At 31.0% G+C, this 22158-nt stretch overlaps 1 protein-coding gene across 3 annotated transcripts; it reads right to left on the bottom strand.

Moving 5' to 3' along the window:
• Nucleotides 1-1999: 1999 nt before the first annotated feature.
• LOC105669067 (putative G-protein coupled receptor F59B2.13) lies at nt 2000-21003 on the bottom strand. Of its 3 annotated transcripts, XM_067353314.1 has the most exons (11): nt 20886-21003; nt 19484-20671; nt 18960-19188; nt 15878-18603; nt 15610-15682; nt 14500-15242; nt 14075-14218; nt 6484-6710; nt 4728-6120; nt 3361-4532; nt 2000-3063 (listed from the first exon to the last, which is right to left on the bottom strand). In XM_067353314.1, exons 6-8 carry the CDS (start codon nt 15202-15204, stop codon nt 6531-6533), a joined length of 1029 nt encoding a protein of 342 aa, XP_067209415.1. In that variant the 5' UTR covers nt 15205-15242; nt 15610-15682; nt 15878-18603; nt 18960-19188; nt 19484-20671; nt 20886-21003; the 3' UTR covers nt 2000-3063; nt 3361-4532; nt 4728-6120; nt 6484-6530. The 3 variants fall into 3 exon arrangements, with proteins under 3 accessions (XP_067209415.1, XP_067209414.1, XP_067209413.1); XM_067353313.1 differs by lacking the exons at nt 2000-3063; nt 3361-4532; nt 4728-6120; nt 6484-6710 and adding an exon at nt 7416-8377 and having other exon boundaries at nt 13997-14218; nt 14500-15682; XM_067353312.1 differs by lacking the exons at nt 2000-3063; nt 3361-4532; nt 4728-6120; nt 6484-6710 and adding an exon at nt 7416-8377 and having other exon boundaries at nt 14500-15682.
• Between the last annotated feature and the right edge of the window lie 1155 nt (nt 21004-22158).

The raw sequence follows: 22158 nt of genomic DNA, 5'->3' as shown, positions 1-22158 counted from the left end.
TTTTAAAAGTTCATTTGTATAAGTCATGGTCCAAATAAAAAAAATGTTGAACAAAATTGCTAGTCCCATCAGCGTGATTACTACGATTTTTGCTCGTCTGACAGTGCACCAAGATCGACGCAGAAGCGGATACTTCGTAACAATATATCGCTCGATGGTAAAAGCTACTATAAGCCACACGCTCAAGAACTCGAAAAAGAATTTCGGAAACTTTATCAAGTAAATTACCCAGTATGCGTCTTTCATTGGTTCTATATCCATTAACATGAGCCATTCAATGAGTAATACTATCGAATAAGTTATGTCGCATATTGCTAGCACGCCCAAGTAGATGTTGGACGAGAAAGAACGCATCTTTTTACGGAAGAGCACAATAGCGGACAAACAGTTTCCTAAAAGACCCACAATAATAAAAATTGGCAGACTGTACTTTCTGCAATTTGAAAATGTCTCCAAAGCATCTGCAATTGCATGTTGCGTGTGAAAAAAGAAATAAAATTGTTTTATAACGTTGATACGAAAGTCTCTGCCTACAATATCTTCGTTACATAAATCTTGAAATTTTTCAATTTTACTTATGTTCACAAGTGGATAATGCGCCATAAAAATTAAACTGCAGAGATAAATAAAAATTTCGGCCATGTTTCGCAAACTTTCGTCAAGATCTCTTTCGTTGTTACAAACATGCAATAGTAGTTCGTGTTTAGATATGCTGGAATAATCTTTGCCAAGATTATTTTCAGAAAACATCCTGCGTACAATTATGAAACGTTCGCAACAGTTGAAATGAATTGAAAAGCAAAAAGCGGTGTAATCAAGTTGCGTCACGCGTCTGAAAAAGCGTTATAACATTATTATATATGTTATTCATTGAAATTAATGAATCTTGCATATAAATTTTATTTATGAATACATTTACTAAAATAATTTTTTTTATTATTAAAAGAATAAAATATATAAAATATACAATATATATATATACAGTATTTTAAATATTTAAAGTAAAATATTTTAAGCATTATTTCATTTACCTGAAAGTTGTTAAAAATTCTGAAGCCTACGGGGGTTACAGACTCTCAGCAATTCCCCGATTTCAATTGTTCAACTGCTAAACACTAACGATTGTAAGCGACTGAATGTTGAGACGACTTGGATCATGATATTATTTCTTCCTGGAAGCTTGTGGCTTACCAAATGTTTAACATTTTGATTATAATGTTGCTCATATCCGTTGACGTGTGTGTTTCCGCAAAAGTCTATCGCTCTACTAAAGTATTTTTAATGACATTATAAGGAAGCAATAAATATTACTGAAATAATACGTAAAGTTTATTTAAAACAGATCCTTTTTATTTTCTCATAACAGATATTTCATTGAATATAGTTTCTATTAGCATTATATTTATGATTGCATGGCAACAGTGGTTATTATATATTACGTATTGAATAACTACGACATTATAATATTTTATTTTGTACACTTTAATTACACTTTAATATTATATGTTTAGTTTTATTAGAATTTATACATTTGCATGCAATATTATCATGCTACTATATTAGGAAAACTTTATTACCAATATTTGTTTGAATAATGAACAATATTTATTAGCGCATTCTAAATAAAATGATGAAATTGCTCTCTCCTTTTGACAACTGTTTGCAATGGCAATTATAAATTCAATTTTTATCATAAACCTAATTGTAAGCATATTAGTCGAAAATGCTCAAAACATAAAGGAAAGCAAAATGTACATGGAATAAATAAAAATTACAATAACTGATTAAAAGCGTTTCTTATATATAGAAAAGCGTTTATCATTTTGTATAAACAAATAATATGCACGTGTGTAGTAAATTAAATTATCAGACATGTGCATACTTGTATATGAATACACTGGCTGATATGGATATTTGTGACATAATAACATATAAGTAGAACACAATTCGTTAGTAACACGTTTTTGTCATTTTTGAAAATATTCCTGTAATAAAGAGATGTCATTTACGTAACCTTGATAATAACAAATTATTATTGCTTTACAATCAATGATGTAATCATTTTCCTATTTCAAATAGTTAAAAATCAACATATTTTCTAAGTTGAAAATCAACATATTTTCTAAGTTATATAGGTTAACATTTGTTAACAGAATTGACAAATCTCTTGTTCTCTTTATGGTGCGCTGAAACATTCTACATATTATCTACATATTTGTGTATCATAAATTATTTTAATTGTTACTTTTGACTTACTTTTAACACTTTTGATACAACAATGTTTAACTATTTTTTCAAGCTATTTGTTTTATATACTTAACTATATTTATATAAAGTTATAATGTATATTATAATTTCTCGTGTATCAATCAGGTGTGTAAGTTTCTCAAAAGAAACTTTTAGTTGTGCGTTGTTAACAAATAAGCACAATGTTTCGTTTAAACTGCGGTAGGATGTAAACTTGCAAGCTGTAACAAAATGCAAAGTATTATAAAATTAGAAACAAATTTTCTTATTTTTGCTTTTATACATTTAATAATAAAAGTCTTATAACAAAAATAATATAAAAATTTTTAATTAATGTAATACTTATAAATATGCACATGTCAAAAAATTCGATAAATTTACACAACAAAGATGTACGAATTACATAATGAATAATGGAAACAAGATGTATGTATAATTAGTGAATAGTATAAAATTTATGTAAATTATGTAAATGTACAATATATATTTAGTAAATTTCTGTTATTTATCAAGTAATTTTTACATCTGATTTTGTAAATTTATCGATTTTATTTTTAGTATAGAATATTGTGTTTAATTATGGTATTATCTTATTAAGACTGCATAATTTGACATCAAACATATTGTTACTTATAATTATTTATCTCCATGATTTCTGTTTTTTCTTATATTTAAACGTTTTGTAAATATGTAGATTAGTTCTCTGCGAAAAGTTTGTCCCGTTGCGCAGTAAAGAACAAAATTTATACTGTAATGTGCTGTGTCCAATAAGTCAAATATTGCGACCATAGGTAACGAATCGCCATATTTAGGTATCTGAAAAATTATTATTGTTATTTTTGTTTTATATAGCCATTAATAATAACATATCGTATTACAATGCATCTATTTTTTTACGCGGAGATTTAACAAATTATTGTATAATTTCATTCATAATGTAAAAATTAAACAGTACAAATTATTAAAAGGACAATATTTAAAAAAATTCAAATTTTAGGAGAAAAATTAATTAATATTTTTTTGTCATATAAAAAAAAAAAAAAATGCAATTTTAAAGTAAAACAACTATATATTACAGTCATTATTATTTTAATATGAATTATTGATACGTACGTAACGAGAAATGTAGAAAAAATAATGCTCAGGTAATTTCAAGATTACAAATACGCTCGAAACGAGAATAAGCATTCTTGTGATCTTATACTGAAGCATTTTGTCACTAGAAATCTGAATTCTCTCATTAGAAGAATCGGACGCTGTAATCAACATTTTGCGAACACAATTTTGCTGATAAATGTGATATCCTATCAGAGTATTGCAGATTACTATCACGAGAGCAGGTAAAGTAAATATTATAATAGAAGTCATAATCATCCTTTTAAGTGCAGCGCTTTTCTGAATGTCCAAATTTAGATGTTTGTATAAAGTATAGCTATTTAAATTTTTTGTTTTAAATATTTCATTTTTATAAGTTATGGTCCAAATATAAAAAATGTCGAACAAAATTGCTAGTCCCATCAGCGTGATTACTACGATTTTTGCTCGTTTGACAGTGCACCAAGATCGACGCAGAAGCGGATACTTTGTAACAATATATCGCTCGATGGTAAAGGCTACTATAAGCCACACGCTCAAGAACTCGGAAATGAATCTCGGAAACTTTGTCAAGTAAATTAACCAGTATGCGTTATTAATTGGTTCTATATCTAGCAAAATAAGCCATTCAATGAGTAATATTATCAAGTAAATCATGTCGCATATTGATAGCACGCTCAAGTAAATGTTGGACGAGAAAGAACGCATCTTTTTACGGAACAGCACGCTGGCAGACAAGCAGTTTCCTAAAAGACCCAGAATAATAAAAATCAGCATAATGTACTTTTTGAAACTTATAGAGGTCTCAAAAGTATTTTCCAGTGCATAATTAAACTTAGAATAAGAATCAAATTCATATATGACGTCAGTGATTGGAAAATAACTGCCTACAATATCTTCGTTACATAAATCTCGGAATTTTTCAATTCTACTTATGTTCACAGGTGACTGAAGCGTCATGAATCGTATAATGTAGAAATAAATAAAATCTTCGGCCATGTTTCGCAAACTTTCGTCAAGATCTCTTTCGTTGTTACAAACATGCAATCCTAGTTCGTGTTTAGATATGCTAGAATAATGTTTGCCGAGATTATTTTTAGAAAACATTCTGAGTACGATTATGGAATGTTTGCCACAGTTGATTATGAAATCAAAAGCAATAAGTGGTGTAATCAAGTTGCGTCACGCGTCTGAAAAAGCGTTATAACATTATTATATTTGTTATTCATTGAAACCAATACATTTTGCATATAAATTTTATTTATAAAGACATTTACTAAAATAATTTTTTTTATTATTAAAAGAATAAAATATACAAAATATACAATATATATACAGTATTTTAAACATTTAAGGTAAAATGTTTTACGCACTATCTCACTTACCTGAGAGTTGTCAAAAATTCTGAAGCCTACAGGGGTTACAGACTTTCAGCAATTCTCTGATTTCAATTGTTCAACTTTTAAACACTAACGATTGTAAGCGACTGAATGTCGACACAACTGACTTGGATGATGATATTATTTCTTTCTGGAAGCTTGTGGCCTACCAAAATGTTTAACATTTTGATTATAATGTTGCTCATATCTGTTGACATGTGTGTTTCCGCAAAAGTCTGTCGCTCTACTAAAGTATTTTTAATGACATTAAAAGGAAGCAATAAATATTACTAAAATAATACATAAAATTTATATAAAACAGATTTTTTTGATTTTTTTTATAACAGATATTTTATTGAATATAGTTTTTATTAGCATAATATTTATGATTACATGGCAACTGTGGTTATTATATATTACGTATTGAATAACTACAACATTATAATATTTTATTTTTTACACTTTAATTAATATTATATGGTTAGTTTTATTAGAATTTATATTGTTGAATGCAATATTATCATGCTACTATTTTAGGCAAATTTCAGTACTAAAATTTGTTTGAATAATGGAACAATATCATCGGCGCATTCTAAATAATTGATCTCTTGTTTTGACAACTATTTGCAATGGCAAATACAAATTCAATTTTTATCAATCTAATTGTAAGTATATTAGTTAAAAATGCTGAAAACAGAAAGGGAAGCAAAATGTACATGTAATAATTAAAAATTACAATAACTGTTTAAAAGTGTTTTTTATATATATAGAAAAGCGTTTATCATTTTGTATAAACAAGTAATATGCACGTGTGTAGTAAGTGAAATTATCAAACATGTGCATACGTGTATATCAATACACTGGCTGATATAGATATTTGTGACATAATAACATATAAGTTGAACGCAATTCGTTAGTAACACGTTTCTGTCATTTTTGAAAATATTCCTGCAATGAATAGATGTCATTTACGTAACTTTGATGATAACATATTGTTTTTGTATCTTTACAATCAATGATGTAATAATTTTCTTATCTCAAATGATTAAAAATCAACATTTTTTCCAAGTTATATAGGTTAACATTCATTAATAGAATTGATAAATCTGTCTTTCTCTTTATGGTGCGCTGAAACATTCTACATATCACCTACATATTTGTGTATCATAAATTGTTTTAATTGTTACTTTTGACTTACTTTTAACACTTTTGATACAACAATGTTTAACTATTTTATTAAGCTATTTGCAGTTAACTATATTTATATGAAATTGTAATGTATATTATAATCTCTCGTGTATCAATCAGGAGTGTTAACTTCTCTTGAGAAAGTTTTAGTTGTGCGATGTCAAAGAATACAATGTTTTGTTTGAAGGTCGATTGGACGTAAACTTGCAAGCTGTAACAAAATGTAATTTATTATCAAAATGAGAATAAGTTGGTTTATTTTTTGTTTTATTCATTTAATAATAAAAGTCATATAACAAAGACAGTAAACAAATTTTTTATTAATGTAATATAAGTATGCATACTGTCAAAAAGTTTCATAAATGTATACATCAATGAAATAGATATTTCATGATAAACGATGAAAATATATCACCTAAGTAAATAATATAAAATTTATGAAAACATGCAAATTTACAATATATATTTAGTAAATTTCTGTGTATATTTATCATGTAATTTTTACATCTAGTTTTGTAAATTTATCGATTTTATTTTTAGCATAGATCGCCGTGTTTAATTACTGTGAAATTACCTTACTATGACTGCATAACTGGACATCAATTATACTGTTACTTATAATTATACATCTCCATGATTTCTATTTTTCTTTATATTTGTACGTTTCGAAAACATGTGGATCAGTTCTCTGCGAAAAGTTTGTCCCGTTGCGCAGTAGAGAACAAAATTTATACTGTAATTTGCTTTGTCCAATAAGTCAAATATTTCGTTAATAAAAAACACATTGTCATGTTTAAATATCTGAAAAAATTTTTATTGTTATTTTTGTTTTATATAGCCAATAATAATAACATATCATATTACTATGTATCTATTTTTTTACGCGGATATTTAATATAAAAAAATTATTGTATAATTTTATTCATAATGTAAAAATTAAACAGTACAAATTATTTAAAAAGATTCAACTTTAAAAGAAAAATTAATTAATAATTTTTTGTCATGTACAGAATACATTTTTAGAGTAAATAAACTGTATATTGTAGTCGGTATTATTTTAGTATGAATTATTGATACGCGTACGTAACGAGAAATGTAGAAAAAGTAATGCGCAGGTAATTTTAAGATTACAAATATGCTCGAAACGAGAATTATCATTCTTGTGATCTTATACTGAAGCATTTTGTCATTAGAAATCTGAGTTCTCTCATTAGAAGAATCGGACGCTGTAATCAACATTTTGCGAAAACGATTTTGCTGGTAAATGCGATATCCTATCAGAGAATTGTAGATTACTATCACGAGAGCAGATAAAGTAAATATTATAATAAAATTCATAATCATCCTTTTAAGTGTAGTGCCTTTCTGTATGTCCAATTTTTGATTTTTGTATGAAGCATAGCCATCTGTTTTTAATATTTCATTTCTATAATGCGAGGTCCAAATAGAAAAAATGCTGAGCAAAATTGCTAGTCCTATCAGCGTGATTACTACGATTTTTGCTCGTTTGACAGTGCACCAAACTCTTTATTCTTATGTCGTTTCACATTAACAGGATATTTTAACAAAATTACAATCATTGTTCGAGAGCGTTTTTAGCTTAATTAGCTTATCAACGTTTAGTCTACTTACGACTGTATTATTTATGTCAAATTTTTTACACCGAAAATGGCCACATTTTTTAGGCCGAAACATTTGTTGTTATAATTTTTCAATAAAATAAACTTTTGAGTGATTCTAACCAGTTTCTGCTCTAGCTTAGCTCGTTGTTTTCACGATTATTGTTTAATAAAGAAGAGCAATATCTTAATATTATTTGTATTTTTAAAATTATAAAACATGTTAAAAAGCGTTTTTTATATAGAATAAAATAATATGCACATGTGTAGTAATATGATGAGACATGTACTTGTATATCAATACATTGGTATAGATTTGTGATATGATAACATGTAAATAAAACATAACACATTTTTAGAATGTTCTTTTTCTTCATTAAAAAATATTCTTGTAATGAATAAACGTGTAATTTACGCAACATTGATTATGACAAAATGAATTGGCATTACAATCTACGATGCGACAGTTCACCTATTTAATAGTAAATCAACACTTTTTCTAAGTTATAGCTCATCTTCCAAGTAAAGCTCACATTCATTAAGAGAATTGATAAAACTGTCCTTTTCTTTATGGTGCGCTGAAACATTGTATTATACATACTACCTACATATATGTGTATCAAATATTTTTAAATTTATTTATGACTTTTAACGCTTTTAATACAATAATTTATTTAACTATCTTATTTAGCTATTTGCAGTTAACTATATTTATATGAAGTTATAATGTATAATATAATTTATCGTGTATCAATCAGGAGTGTTAGCTTCTTTTAAGAAACAATCATTTGTGCGTTGTTAACAAACACATTGTTTTGTTTGAAGTGCGATTGGACGTAAACTTGCAAGCTGTAACAAAATGCAAAGTATTATCAAGTTGAGAAAAAATTGGCTTATTTTTCCTTTTATTCAATTAATTATTAAACTCATATAACAATTATAGTAAAAGAATTTTATTAATGTAATATAAGTATGCACACTGACAAAAGTCGGAAAATTTACACAACAAAGATGTAAAAATTACACGATAAATAATGAAAACAGTGGCCCACTCATGGTGGGGGGGGGGGAGGTTAAAACTCCCCAAAATTTAATTAATATACTTTATTTTTTTATTAACTTAACAGCAAAAAGTAAAAAATCTGTAGTTAAATAAAATGCGTTCAAATATTTGTATTTTTTGTCTGTTATTAATTATAATCACAATTTTAATAATTCAAAATTCACATCAATATTCTTGCACACAATTTATTATGATAGCTTCTTCAATTATACTGCTGTTCGAACGTATACCTATAATATCTATTGTACTTTAAGATATTCATATTGTGGAAGGATTTAAATAAGTTACTTAAGAAACATCTAGCAGCCATATATATAGACAAATTTTCTAATTATTTAAGCAATCCAGTTAATCTGATTATTTATAGAAAAGCAAAAAAACTTGATATTAATTTATAATTATGCTACTATAAAAATAAAATTTATTTTTTATTAAACAATGTAACATTTTTATATTTTTTAGTCTGCAATATAAAATTATCCTGACTTTTGGTCATATTGTTTTATTTTGTGTGTGTAAATTTTAAACCCCCCCCCCCCCTGAAAAAAATATCCTTAGTGCGCCGCTGAATGGAAATATACTAGTATAAAATGTATGAAATTATGTAAATTTGCAATATATTTAGTAAATTTCTGTTATTTATTATGTAATTATGCCAGATCTCGTCCGGATGGATATAATTGTAGTAGCGTTCCGCTGCGCTATCCTCAACAGGTTTTGAAGCCAGATTCAAAAAACGCGCCGCCTGCCTGCACGTAGGCCGCGCCCTACTATCGCCACGGCCATCATTGTTTTCCTGTAATGCGACTCCTCAACTCGTGCTTTTTTCTCATTTCTCAATACTGTGAATTCTTGTCTTTTCAGGAATGGAAAAGACGTCTCACACAGCCAGAAGGAGAAGGAGATCACCGTCGACAGATAGGATTGCGGGTTTAGAGGAAAAGATGTCACAATTGACATCCTCTCACAGAGTGAGGTTATGGCGCCCCGTCGCCCCTCCCCGCAACTGTCTGTTCTCTCTGCTTCTCCGCAGACGAGTCAAGGGTCACGCATTCATTCGAGATCCGACTCGGAGGTCAGTCTCGAGGCACCTCTCGTGCCAGCGGACCCATCAGGTGTGTATGAATACTGCTGGATCTGTATTTGCGAAATACAGGCGGCATGACGACACAACCTGCTTTCACAGACAGTCTCATCAACTTCGTACATCTAATGCAGGCGAGGATGACTTGCCTCCTCCAGGCCCTGAGCAAAGTTTGCTTCAGGCTAGCTCTCTCCTGGATATCTCTGTCTCCGGCGAGGTCACCGCCGTTTTCTCTGGCCAAACAATTGTTTGGAGAGCGAGACATTGAGAAAGTCTCTTTCTGGGACGAAATAGTAACCCAGACGTGGCAGGATCTCACGCGTTCTGGCCTTGTCAGAGATCAACGTGATCGACTTTTAAAAAAATACTCTCCGCCGGACACAGCGGCTTTTCTCAAAGCCCCGGCATTAAACCAAGAATGTCGAGTGGCTCTCAAGGGAAACTTTGTTATCAAGAGGGATGATTTTGCCTGCAAAAATCAGGATCAACTTGGCAAGGCCCTTTGCGCCCTTGGCGAGGCTATTTCGGATTTTCTCTGCCCGGCCACTCAATCATTTCTCACGTCGGAGGCAGATTCAGCAGTGACTAAGGTTAATGACCTTTTCCATCAGCTTTCCAAATTTAGACGGGCAGAAATCATGCCCGCACTCAATCTTGCAGCCAAGGACACTGCAAATGCTATCCCTTCGGATGAGCTTCTCTTCGGGACCTCCTTTGGAGACCGAATAAAGAAGGTAGCAGCAATGCAGAAATCGTCTAAGGAGATTATCAGAATCCCGGTACAGATATCCAGACAACTTCAGCAGCCGATCTCTCAGCTAGTACGCACGACTGCATCTAGTTCGGGAAATGCCCGAGCCCCTGCCCCCCGCCCGAGGACGGCATCCAGGAGGCCAGGGGCGAACACAAATCGCCGTCACTACTATCCCAGGTCCTACTCGAGGTCGAGGAGACACTAGTTAACACTGAGGTACTAGTGGGCGGCTGACTAGCCCTTTTTCGGTCCCAATGGGAAATAATTACTTCGGATCCAAGGATCCTACAAGTCATTTCGGGGCTACCCCTCATCCAGCAACCACCCTCTCAGGCCAGAGAACCTTCAGTTTTCTTATCCTGCTTCGAGGAGCAGCGCTGTTCCCAGGAGATTGCCAGACTTTTAACTAAGGGAGCAATAGAGCCGACCGTGGACTGTGAGAGTCAATATCTGTCCTCATTTTTCTTGATTGAAAAACTCTCAGGAGGTTGGTCTATTCTCAACCCGAAGGACCTCAATCGGTTTATTAGTGCACCGCATTTTAAGATGGAGGACTGGAAGACCGTTATTCGCCTCATTTCTCCAGGAGATTATCTCGCCTCCATTGACCTGGAGGACGCATATCTCCTTGTTCCGGTACACCAGAACGATAGGAAATTCCTTCGTTTTCGTTTCCTCGGTCATCTATACCAATTCCGTGTCCTACCCTTTAGCCTGGCTTTGGCACCTTACATTTGTACTAAGATTCTAAGGCCAGTAGCATATTTCCTCAGAGTTAAAGGCTTCTCTTCGGTGATTTACCTGGACGATTTTCTCCTCATAGCGCCATCGCATAATCAGTGCCGGAGGAATATCAAGGCAACAAGACAGTTGTTATCTTTAGGATTTCTCGAACGCAGGAGCGTTTCCACCCCGACAAGTTCTTGTCGCTTCCTTGTTTTATTTTTAACATAACATCTTTTACAGTTTCCATCCTCCTTGACGGGAGGGAGAAATTATTCCAGAGATCCTTGGATATCCTTGCCAGAAGCAGTTGCAAAATTCGCTATTTAGCCATTTTTATAGGCTCTTTGATCTCGGTTTGCCCAGCCGTCCAGTACGGCATGTTACACACAGAAATCTTAGAAAGAATAAAATTTTTGGCTCTTACATTTACAGGAGGCGACTTCGAGGCTCAAATGTCTCTCCCTTCATCGATCAGAGAGGATCTCCACTGGTGGAAGGACATTTTTGCGGACAAATCTCAAGAGAATCCCATCAGATCAGGTCTCTTCGCCCTTGAGATCTTCTCAGACGCCTCTCTCACAGGTTGGGGCGCTGTTTGTAGCAATGGGCGTTCACACGGTTTTTGGTCACCAGAAGAGAAGCAATTCCACATTAATTATCTAGAACTACTAGCGGTTTTCCACGCTCTTTGCTGTTTCGCCGCTCATCTTTCGAACTCCAGAGTCCTTCTCAGGGTAGATAACTCTACAGCCCTGTCTTACATTAATCACATGGGCTCCATAAGATTCCCACTCTTATCTAATTTACCTAGGGAAATCTGGATTTGATGCGCAGACCAGAATATCTTCATTTATGCTGCATATATTCCCTCAGCCCAAAATTGCGAGGCAGACGCTGAGTCTAGGGTAGTCTCCGAGGGAACGGAATGGACTCTAGATCATCGATATTTTAGTATAATCAATCATCGTTTCGGGCAGTTTAATATTAACTTATTTGCATCATCCATCAACAGCAAATGCGCTAGATTTATTTCTTGGCTTCCAGCTCCTCTCGCGGAGGCAGTCGATGCCTTTTCGTTACACTGGGGTAGCTTTTATTTCTATGCGTTCCCCCCTTTTATCCTAATTCCAAAGGTTCTACGTAAAATTATCTCCGACGAAGCGGAGGGGGTGGTTGTCATGCCGTGGTGGCCAGTCCAACCATGGTTCCCCTTATTTAATCGCATTATAGTCAGTCGCCCTATCTGCTTCAATCCCAACATTAACATGTTATCATCTCCTTTCAGGAAATTTCACCCAGCTTGGGACAGGATTACCCTGGTTGCCGCGAGGTTATCCGGCAAGCCTTTGTCTACAGGGGAACTCCATTCCAAACAGTAGCTACAATGCTCGCTTCTCTCTCCGAGGCCACTATAGCCCAATATGTGAAACCTATCAAGCTATGGTGGAATTTCTGCAGAGAAAAGGGACATCAACTACTTTACTCTGTCAAGGCCCGTCTTCTGGGACTTTTTATCGTCCCAGTTTGTAGGGGTGCGCTCCTACGCCACCCTAAACTCACACCGTTCTGCTATATCGCTGGTTTCGACGAATGAAGTGGGTTCTCACCTTCTCGTTAAGAGATTCTTTCGAGGAGTTGCGGCTTTGAAGCCTCAACGCCCCCGTTATGACTACGTATGGGACCCAACTCCAGTTCTTAACTATCTGGCCTCCCTATACCCTCATGAGAACCTCTCTCTAGAATGCTTGTCAAAAAAGCTCATCACACTCCTTGCTCTTACTACCGCGCAGAGGATGCAGGCGCTCGCAGCCATCCAGATCTCTAATATTTAATTCGCGGATTCTTTAATTATTAGAATTCCTTCACGTTTAAAAACCTCGGGAATCGGCAGAGATCAGCTCTTGCTCTTGTTCAAGCCCTTCCAAAGTAAGCCAGAGCTCTGTCTTTTCTCTTTATTAAAGTTTTATTTACAATTCACATCCATTTTGCGCAGCGAAAGCTGTTCACCTCTTTTCATTTCTCTTCGGGCCCCGCATAGACCGGTGGCAGCTCAGACATTAGCTCGCTGGGTTAAGGAGGTGCTTGGCTCAGCCGGAATTAATACTAGGATCTTCTCTACACACTCTACTCGTCACGCTTCAATTTCTCTCGCTGCTAGTAGAGGTGTTAGTTTGGACGAGATCAGGCGTACTGCTGGCTGGAGCAGTTCCTCAAATGTCTTTGCCCGTTTCTATAATCGCCCGCTGATTAGGGGCGCAACTTTTCAGGACACAGTCTTGAATAGTACTTAAGATTTTTTATAAAAACAACCTTTACATATAGATTTTCAGATTCATTTCTTTTCTTACATAAACAAATGTATAATCCAAATAGACAACGTTTTATGTTGTACCGTACGGAATCTTCAACAAATCTGTGCTTTGAATATCTACAATTATATCCATCCGGACGAGACCTGGCATAATTTAATAATCAAACAAACTTACCGTGAAGTTCGATTATAATTATGCTGTCTCGTCCGGATGGAGTATCCCTCCCCCCCTTTCTTTTTGTTCTATCCCATTTTTGCCAGATTTGTTACCTTTAAACTAATAATGACCGTGGCAATAGTAGGGCGCGGCCTGCGTGCAGGCAGGCGGCGCGTTTTTTGAATCTGGCTTCAAAACCTGTTGAGGATAGCGCAGCGGAACGCTACTACAATTATATCCATCCGGACGAGACAGCATAATTATAATCGAACTTCACGGTAAGTTCGTTTAATTATTAAATTTTTACATCTAATTTTGTAAATTTATCGATTATATTTTTAGTATAGAACGCCGTGTTTAATAATGGTATTACCTTATTATGACTGCATAATTGACCATCAAACATAGTTACTTATAATTATACATTTTCTTCATTTTTGTTTTTCCTTACATTTTTACGTTTTGTAAACATGTGGATTAGTTCTTTGCGAAAAGTTTGTCCAGTTGCGCAGTAGAGAACAAAATTTATACTGTAATGTGCTGTGTCTAATAAGTCAAATAGTGTGGCCATAACTACCATATTGCCATATATTATCTGAAAAAATTATTAATGTTATTTTTGTTTTATATAACCGTTAATAATAACATCATATTACAATGCATCAATCTTTTTACGCAATTATCTAATATAAAAAATTTCTTGTATAATTTAATTCATAATGTGAAAATTAAACAGTATAAATTATTTTAAAAAATTCCAATTTAAAAAAAAAAATTATTTAATATTTTTTTGTCATATAGGGAATGCATTTTTAAAATAAATAAAACATATCTATTATGGTTGAAATTATTTTAATATGAATTATTGATACTTACGTAACGAGAAATGTAGAAAAAGTAATGTGTAGGTAATTTCAAGATTATAAATATGCTCGAAACGAGAATAAGCATTCTTGTGATCTTATGCTGAAGCATTTTGTCATTAGAAATCTGAGTTTTCTTATTAGAAGAATTGGACGCTGTAATCAACATTTTGCGAATACGATTTTGCTGGTAAATGTGGTGTCCTATCAGAGTATTGCAGATTACTATTACGAGAGCAGGTAAAGTAAATATTATAATAGAATCCATTATCTTTCTTGTCTGACCAGCTCCTTTCTGAATGTCCAAATTTACATGTTTGTATACATCATAGATATTTATATCTTGTTTAAAATACATTGCATCTCTATTATGCATGGTCCCAAAAATAAAAAAAATTTGTAGAATACTACGTAAAATTGCTAGTCCCATCAGCGTTATCACTACGATTTTTGCTCGTTTGAAAGTGCACCAAGATCGACGTAAAAGCGGATACTTCGTCACTATATATCGCTCGATGGTAAAGGCTACTACAAGCCACACACTCAAGAACTCGGAAAAAAAGCTCCAAAAATCCATAAAGAACTTTAACCAGTACAAATACTTTTCTTTTGGTTTTATATCCATTAAGATGAGCCAGTCAATGAGTAATATTATTGAGAAGGCGATGTCGCTTATTGCTAATACACCCAAGTAAATGTTGGACGAGAAAAAACGCATCTTTTTACGGAAGAGCACAATGGCGGACAAACAGTTTCCTAAAAGACCCAGAAAAATAAAAATCGGCAGGCTGTACTTTCTAAAATTTGAATATGTCTCCAAAGTATCTGCAATTGCATGTTGCATGTGAGAAAGGAAATAAAATTGTTTTATGACGTTAATGATTGGAAAATGTCTGCCTACAATATCTTCGTTACATAAATCTTGGAACTTTTCAATTCTACTTATGTTCACAAGTGGATTAAACGTCATATATATATAGTTGAGATGAATAAATACTTTGACCATGTTTCGCAAACTTTCGTCAATATCTCTCTCGTTGTTACAAACATGCAATTCTAGTTCGTGTTCAGATATGCTAGAATAATCTTTGCCGAGATTATTTTCAGAAAACATCCTGCGTACGATTATGGAATGTTTATTCAGTTGATTATGAAATGAAAATCAAAAAGCGGTTTAATCAGGTTACGTCACGCGTCTGAAAAAAGAGTTATATCATTATTATATATGTTATTCATTGAAATCAATGATTTTTGCATATAAATTTTATTTATTAATACATTTACTAAAATAACTTTTTTTATTGTTATAAGAGTAAAATATACGAAATACACAAAATATATACAGTATTTTAAACATTAAAATAAAATGTCTTACTCACTATCTCACTCACCTAAGAGTCGTTAAAAATTCTGAAGGTTACAAATACAAGGGTTACAAACTCTCCACAATTTCCCGATTTCAATTGTTCAACTGCTAAACACTAACGATTGCAAAAGACTGAATGTCGAGACGACTGACTTGGATAATAATATTATTTCTTCCTGGAAGTTTTTGGTTTACCAAAATGATTAACATTTTGATTATAATGTTGCTCATATCCGTTGACGTGTGTGTTTCTGTCTGTCGCTCTACTAAAGTATTTTTAATGACATTAAAAAAAGCAGTATAATTACTAAAATAATACATAAAATTTATTTAAAACAAATTTTTTCATTTTTCTTATGACAGATATTACATTGAATATAGTTTTTATTAGTATAATATTTATGATTACATGGCAACTGTGGTTATTATATGTTACATATTGAATAACTACAACATTATAATAGTTTATTTTGTACACTTTAATTAATATTATATGTTTAATTTTATTAGAATTTATATGGTTGCATGCAATATTCTCATATTATTTTAGGAAAGTTTTAGTACTAAAATTGGTTTGAATAATGGAACAATATCATTGGCGCATTCTAAATAATTGATGATTGATTTTTGGTTTTGTCAACTATTTGCAATGGCAAAAACAAATTCATTTTTTATTATGAATGTAATTGTAAGTATATTGTTCGAAAATGCTAAGAACATAAAAGGAGCAATATGTACAATGTAATAAATAAAAATTACAATACCGGTTTAAAAGCGTTTCTTATACATATATAGAAAAGCGTTTAGTATTATTATAATATATAAAGAAGTAATATGCACATATGTAGTAAGTAAATTTATGAAACATGTACCCGTGTGGAAAATTGTCTCACAAAACTGAGACAAATGCTAATGATTAGCTATTCTAGGCTACAATGAATATCTAGCTAGTAGTGTTAGTATCACTTGCTAGATTTTTGGATGCATATCATATTTGAAATGCTTGGTCAGTGATTATATCTTATAGTTATTTAGAGTTAACCATGACATTGTATTTAACTACGAAAATTATATAGTTATCAGATTGCTACAGGCTACCAATCATTAGTTTTAAATAAAAAAAAAATAGTGTGTTTCTCGTGATATATATCTAATTTCTCTCTATACGCTATCTAATTATTTTTAGTTATAGATGACGTTGAATTATTTAAAACTTATCTAGTTGTCATCTTATACTTGACTAGCAAACTTCCCTCATTTATTATTGTAATTTTTTAGTTTTTTTCTTATTATTAAACATTAAATATTTTTTATTTTTTTTTTTAAATAATAATTATAGATAACCTAATAGATGCTAATACAACTGTATCTAAAAATGTATTAGCTGTAATACAAAAATTTTTTCACCGGGATCTGGCCATGAAGTATACTTGTGTAAAAAAAATTGAAAATAAGAAAGCATTAAAACCATCACTATATTATGATTGTATCAAAGGTAAAATTTATTTATTTATTTATTTATTAAATTTATTGTTGCGCTTTTAATCACAGTACTTATTAATAAATAATTATTAATTATTTTTATCAATGCTCACAATAAACACTTTTTACTGTTCATACAACAATCACATGGTACACGTTTACATATTAAGAAAAACAGGAGGTGTCTTAAGCTTATTGAAAAAATAGAAAGTATAGCACGTCATTTTACTTTGTTGATAAAAGAAATTTTTATATAACGAATTTACCGAATAATATCAATTCGAGCTTGGCTTGGCAAACAACGTGCACGAATCGTAATGCAAAGATCTCAGAATCGAATACAGATGTACCACGAATATTTTCAACGATTAAAAAGGTAAAGGAATAAAATAATATGTATATTGATCGATGTGAACTAATAAAAAAAAATTTACAGCAAAGAAAAATACCAGTGAAATAGAATTAAAAGAATCATGTTAGTTAAATGCGATAAATTCACCTATACAAATGTAAGAATTCGAGCAAACCAATTTCTTTTTACATTTTTTAAAAATAATTTTTACTCGCGAGCCACGAGCTTACCTCACTTATCTAGCTGTGAGATAATAATATTAGCTAGTACATATATGTACTTTTTGTATCATGATTTGGATGTAACAGCATTATATTATTAACTAGGTATTATCTATAAGTTCTGCATAGAAACGACACTTTTTTTGTAATTAATAATTAGTTAATGCCTGCAACATCATCACTCACATGTAAAAGCATTACAATTCTATTTAACTATTAGCTAATAAAACTAGACAGTGATGAGTTGAAACTCTAAATAATTAGATAGTTACAGGACACTGACTTTAATTTTCCACACGGGTACATTGAGATGTACGATGTCACAATTCACCGATTTCAAATAGTAAATCAACACATGTTCTAAGTTATATTTCTCATATTTATTGACAAAATTGATAAAACTGGCCATTTCTTTATGATGCGCTAAAATATTGTATATACTACCTACATACATATATGTGTATCGTAGAATTTTTTAATTGTTATATTTGACTTACTTTTAACACTTTTAATACAATAATATAAAACTATCTTACTTAGCTACTTGCAATTAATTATATTTTAACAAAATTATAATGTATATTATAATATCTCGTGTATATTACGAGAGTTAACTCCTCTTGAGAAATTTTCCGTTGTGCGTTGTTAACAAATACAATGTTTTATTTGAAGTGCGATTGGACGTAAACTTGTAAACTGTAACAAAATGCAAAGTATTATCAAAATAAGAGAAAATAAATTGGTTCATTTTTGCTTTTATACATTTAATTATAAAAATCATATAACAAAGATAGTAAACAAATATTTGATTAATGTAATATAAGTATGCACACTGTCAAAAAATTCGACAAATTTATACAACATTGACGTAAACATTTTATAATAAATAATGGAAATATGTATACTAAGTAAATAGTATAAAATTTATAAAATTATGCGAATTTACAATATGTATTTAGTAAATTTCTGTTGTTTAGCATGTAATTTTTACATCAAGTTTTTAAAATCGATTTTTTTACAGTATAGAACGTCGCATTCAATTATGGTATTACCTTATTATGACTGCATAATTGGACATTATTCATACTGTTATTTATAATTGAACATCTCCAAAATATTTCTGTTTTGTCATAGATTCGTACGTTTTGTAAACATACGGATGATTTCTCTGCGAAAAGTTTGTCCCGTTGCGCAGTAGAGAACGAAATTTATACTGTAATGTGCTCTGTCTAATAACTCGATTATTGATAACTTGACTAACGAATTAACATATTTAGGCATCTGAAAAAATTTTTAATGATATTTTTGTTTTATATAACCATTAATAATAACATATCGTATTTTAATGCATCCATTTTCTTACGCGGATATCTAATATAAAAAAATTATTGTAAAATTTTGTTTACAATGTAAAAATTAACCCGTAGAAATTAAACAATACAAATTATTTTAAAAAATTCAAATTTTAAGAGAAAAATTAATTAATATTTTTTTGTCATATACAGAATGCATTTTTAGAATAAATAAACTGTATATTATGGTCGATATTATTTTAATATAAATTATTGATACGTACATAACTAACAATGTAATGTGCAGGTAATTTCAAGATTACAAATATGCTCGAAACGAGAATAAGCATTCTTGTGATTTTATGCTGAAGCATTTTGTCACTAGAAATCCGAGTTCTCTCATTAGAAGAATCGGACGCTGTAATCAACATTTTGCGAACACGATTCTGCTGGTAAATGCTATATCCTATCAGAGTATTGCAGATTACTATCACGAGAGCTGGTAAAGTAAATATTATAATAGAATCCATAATCCTCCTTCTCTGACTAGCTCCTATCCGATTGTCCAATTCTAGTTGCTTTAGTACATCATAGAAATTCATATTTTTTTTAAAATATACTTCATCTACATAATATTTAGTCCCAAAAATGAAAAAGACATGTAGAATAGTATATAAAATCGCTAGTCCCATCAACATGATCACTACGATTTTTGCTCGTTTGACAGTGCACCAGGATCGACGTAGAAGTGGATACTTCGTCACTATATATCGCTCGATGGTAAAAGCTACTATGAGCCACACACTCAAGAACTTGAAAAGAAAGTCTGGAAATTCCTTGAAGAAATATAACCAATACAAATAATAATTTTCTCTTGGGTTTTTATTCGTTAAAAGGAGCCATTCAATGAGTAACATCATTGAACAAACGATATCGCTTGTTGCTAGCATGCCCAAATAGATGTTGGACGAGGTAGAACGCATCGTTTTACGGAAGAGTACAATAGCGGACAAACAGTTACCTAACAGACCTAAAATAATAAAAATTGGCAGACTGTATTTTTTGAAATTTATAGAGGTCTCCACACTATCTGCAATTACATTAAGCATGTAACGAAAGGAATGAAATTCATATATGACGTTAGTGATTAAAAAATGTCTGCCTACAATATCTTCGTTACATAAATCTCGGAATTTTTTAATTCTACTTATATTCACAAGTAAGTGAGGCATCATGGTACGTCTTCTGTTGATATAATCGTAGATATAATATTCAGCAAACCCTCGTAAACTTTCATCAAAATCTCTTTCGTTGTTACAAACACGCAATCGTAGTTCGTGTTTAGATATGCTGGAATAATCTTTGTCAAGATTATTTTCAGAAAACATCCTGGCTTATGATTATGGATTGTTTGTAACAGTTGCTTATGAAAAGAAAAGCAAAAACGGGTATAATCTAATTGCGTCACGCGTCTGAAAAAGCGTTAAACATTATTATAACATTATTAACGTTATTATATATATTATTTATTAAAATCAATAAATCTTGTATATAAATTTTATTTATTGATATATTTATTAAAATAATTTTTTTTATTATAAAAAAATTAAAATATACGAAATATATAAAATATATACAGTATTTTAAACATTTAAAGTAAAATGTCTTACGGACTATCTCACTTACCAGAAAATTGTTATAAATTCTGAAGTCTATGAATACGGGCGTTACAAACTCTCAGCAATTCCCGGATTACAATCATTGATCTGCTAACCACTGACGATTGCAACAAACTGAATGTCGAGACGACTGACTCGGATGACGGTATTATTTCTTCCTGGAAGTTTGCGGCTTACCAAAATGATTAACATTTTGACTATAACGTTGTCCATATCCGTTGACATGTGAGTTTTTGCAGGAACCAATCACTGTTTAAAGGTATTAATAATATCATTAAAAAAACATTAAATATTATTAAATTAATATATAAAATTTATTAAACACAAATTTTTTTATTTTTCTTATGAAATATATTATATTGAGTATAGTTTTTTTATTAGTTTAATAATTATGATTGAATGGCAACTGTAGTTATTATATACTATGTATGGAATCATAACAAAATATAGAACGACAAAATAATTGAGTTTGTATTGTTTAATTAATTTTATACTTTTAGTTAAATTAAGAGTTATGCATTTGTATGCAAAGTTATCGTTTTAGTATTTGAGGAAAATTTCGTTAGCGATATTTATTTTACAAATTTAATTACAACAATATTATCTGCGCATCCTAGATTGATGATTGCTCTCTTCTTTTGACAATTTTTTTTTACGCCGGATATAAATTCAATTTATATCATTAATCTAAGTATATTGATTAAAAATGCTCACGACATAAAAAGATGCAATATATAGTACATATAATAGTTAAAAGTCACACAACGTGTTAAAAAGCGTTTATTACATGGAATAAAACATGTACATTTGTAGTAAGTAATATGATGAGACGTGTGCTTGTATATCAGTACATTGGCCGGTATAGATTTGTGATATGATAACATGTAAATAAAACATTATACATTTTTAAAACCTTTTTTCCTTCTTTCAAAAATATTATTGTAATGAGATGATATTTACGAAATTTTGATGATAACAAATTGACTTTGCATTACGATTTAAGTTATAGCTCATCTTCTAAGTTATGGTTCACAATCATTAAGAGAATTGATAAAACTGTCCTTTCCTTTAGATGTGATAAAATAACGCATATAATACCTACATATGTGTGTTTCATAGAATTTTTCTATTGCTGTTTTTTATTTACATTTAATATTTTTAATTCAATAATATCTTTAGCTATTTTATGTAACTATTTGTAACTAATTATATTTTAATAAAATTATAATGTATATTATAATATTCCGTGTATATCAGCAGAGTTAACACCTCTTGAGAAA

Source organism: Linepithema humile, chromosome 4 (assembly GCF_040581485.1).
Source record: "Linepithema humile isolate Giens D197 chromosome 4, Lhum_UNIL_v1.0, whole genome shotgun sequence".
Taxonomy (NCBI): domain Eukaryota; kingdom Metazoa; phylum Arthropoda; class Insecta; order Hymenoptera; family Formicidae; genus Linepithema; species Linepithema humile.
Note: the sequence above shows the minus strand (reverse complement) of the source record. Positions and strands in the feature narration are given on the sequence as shown.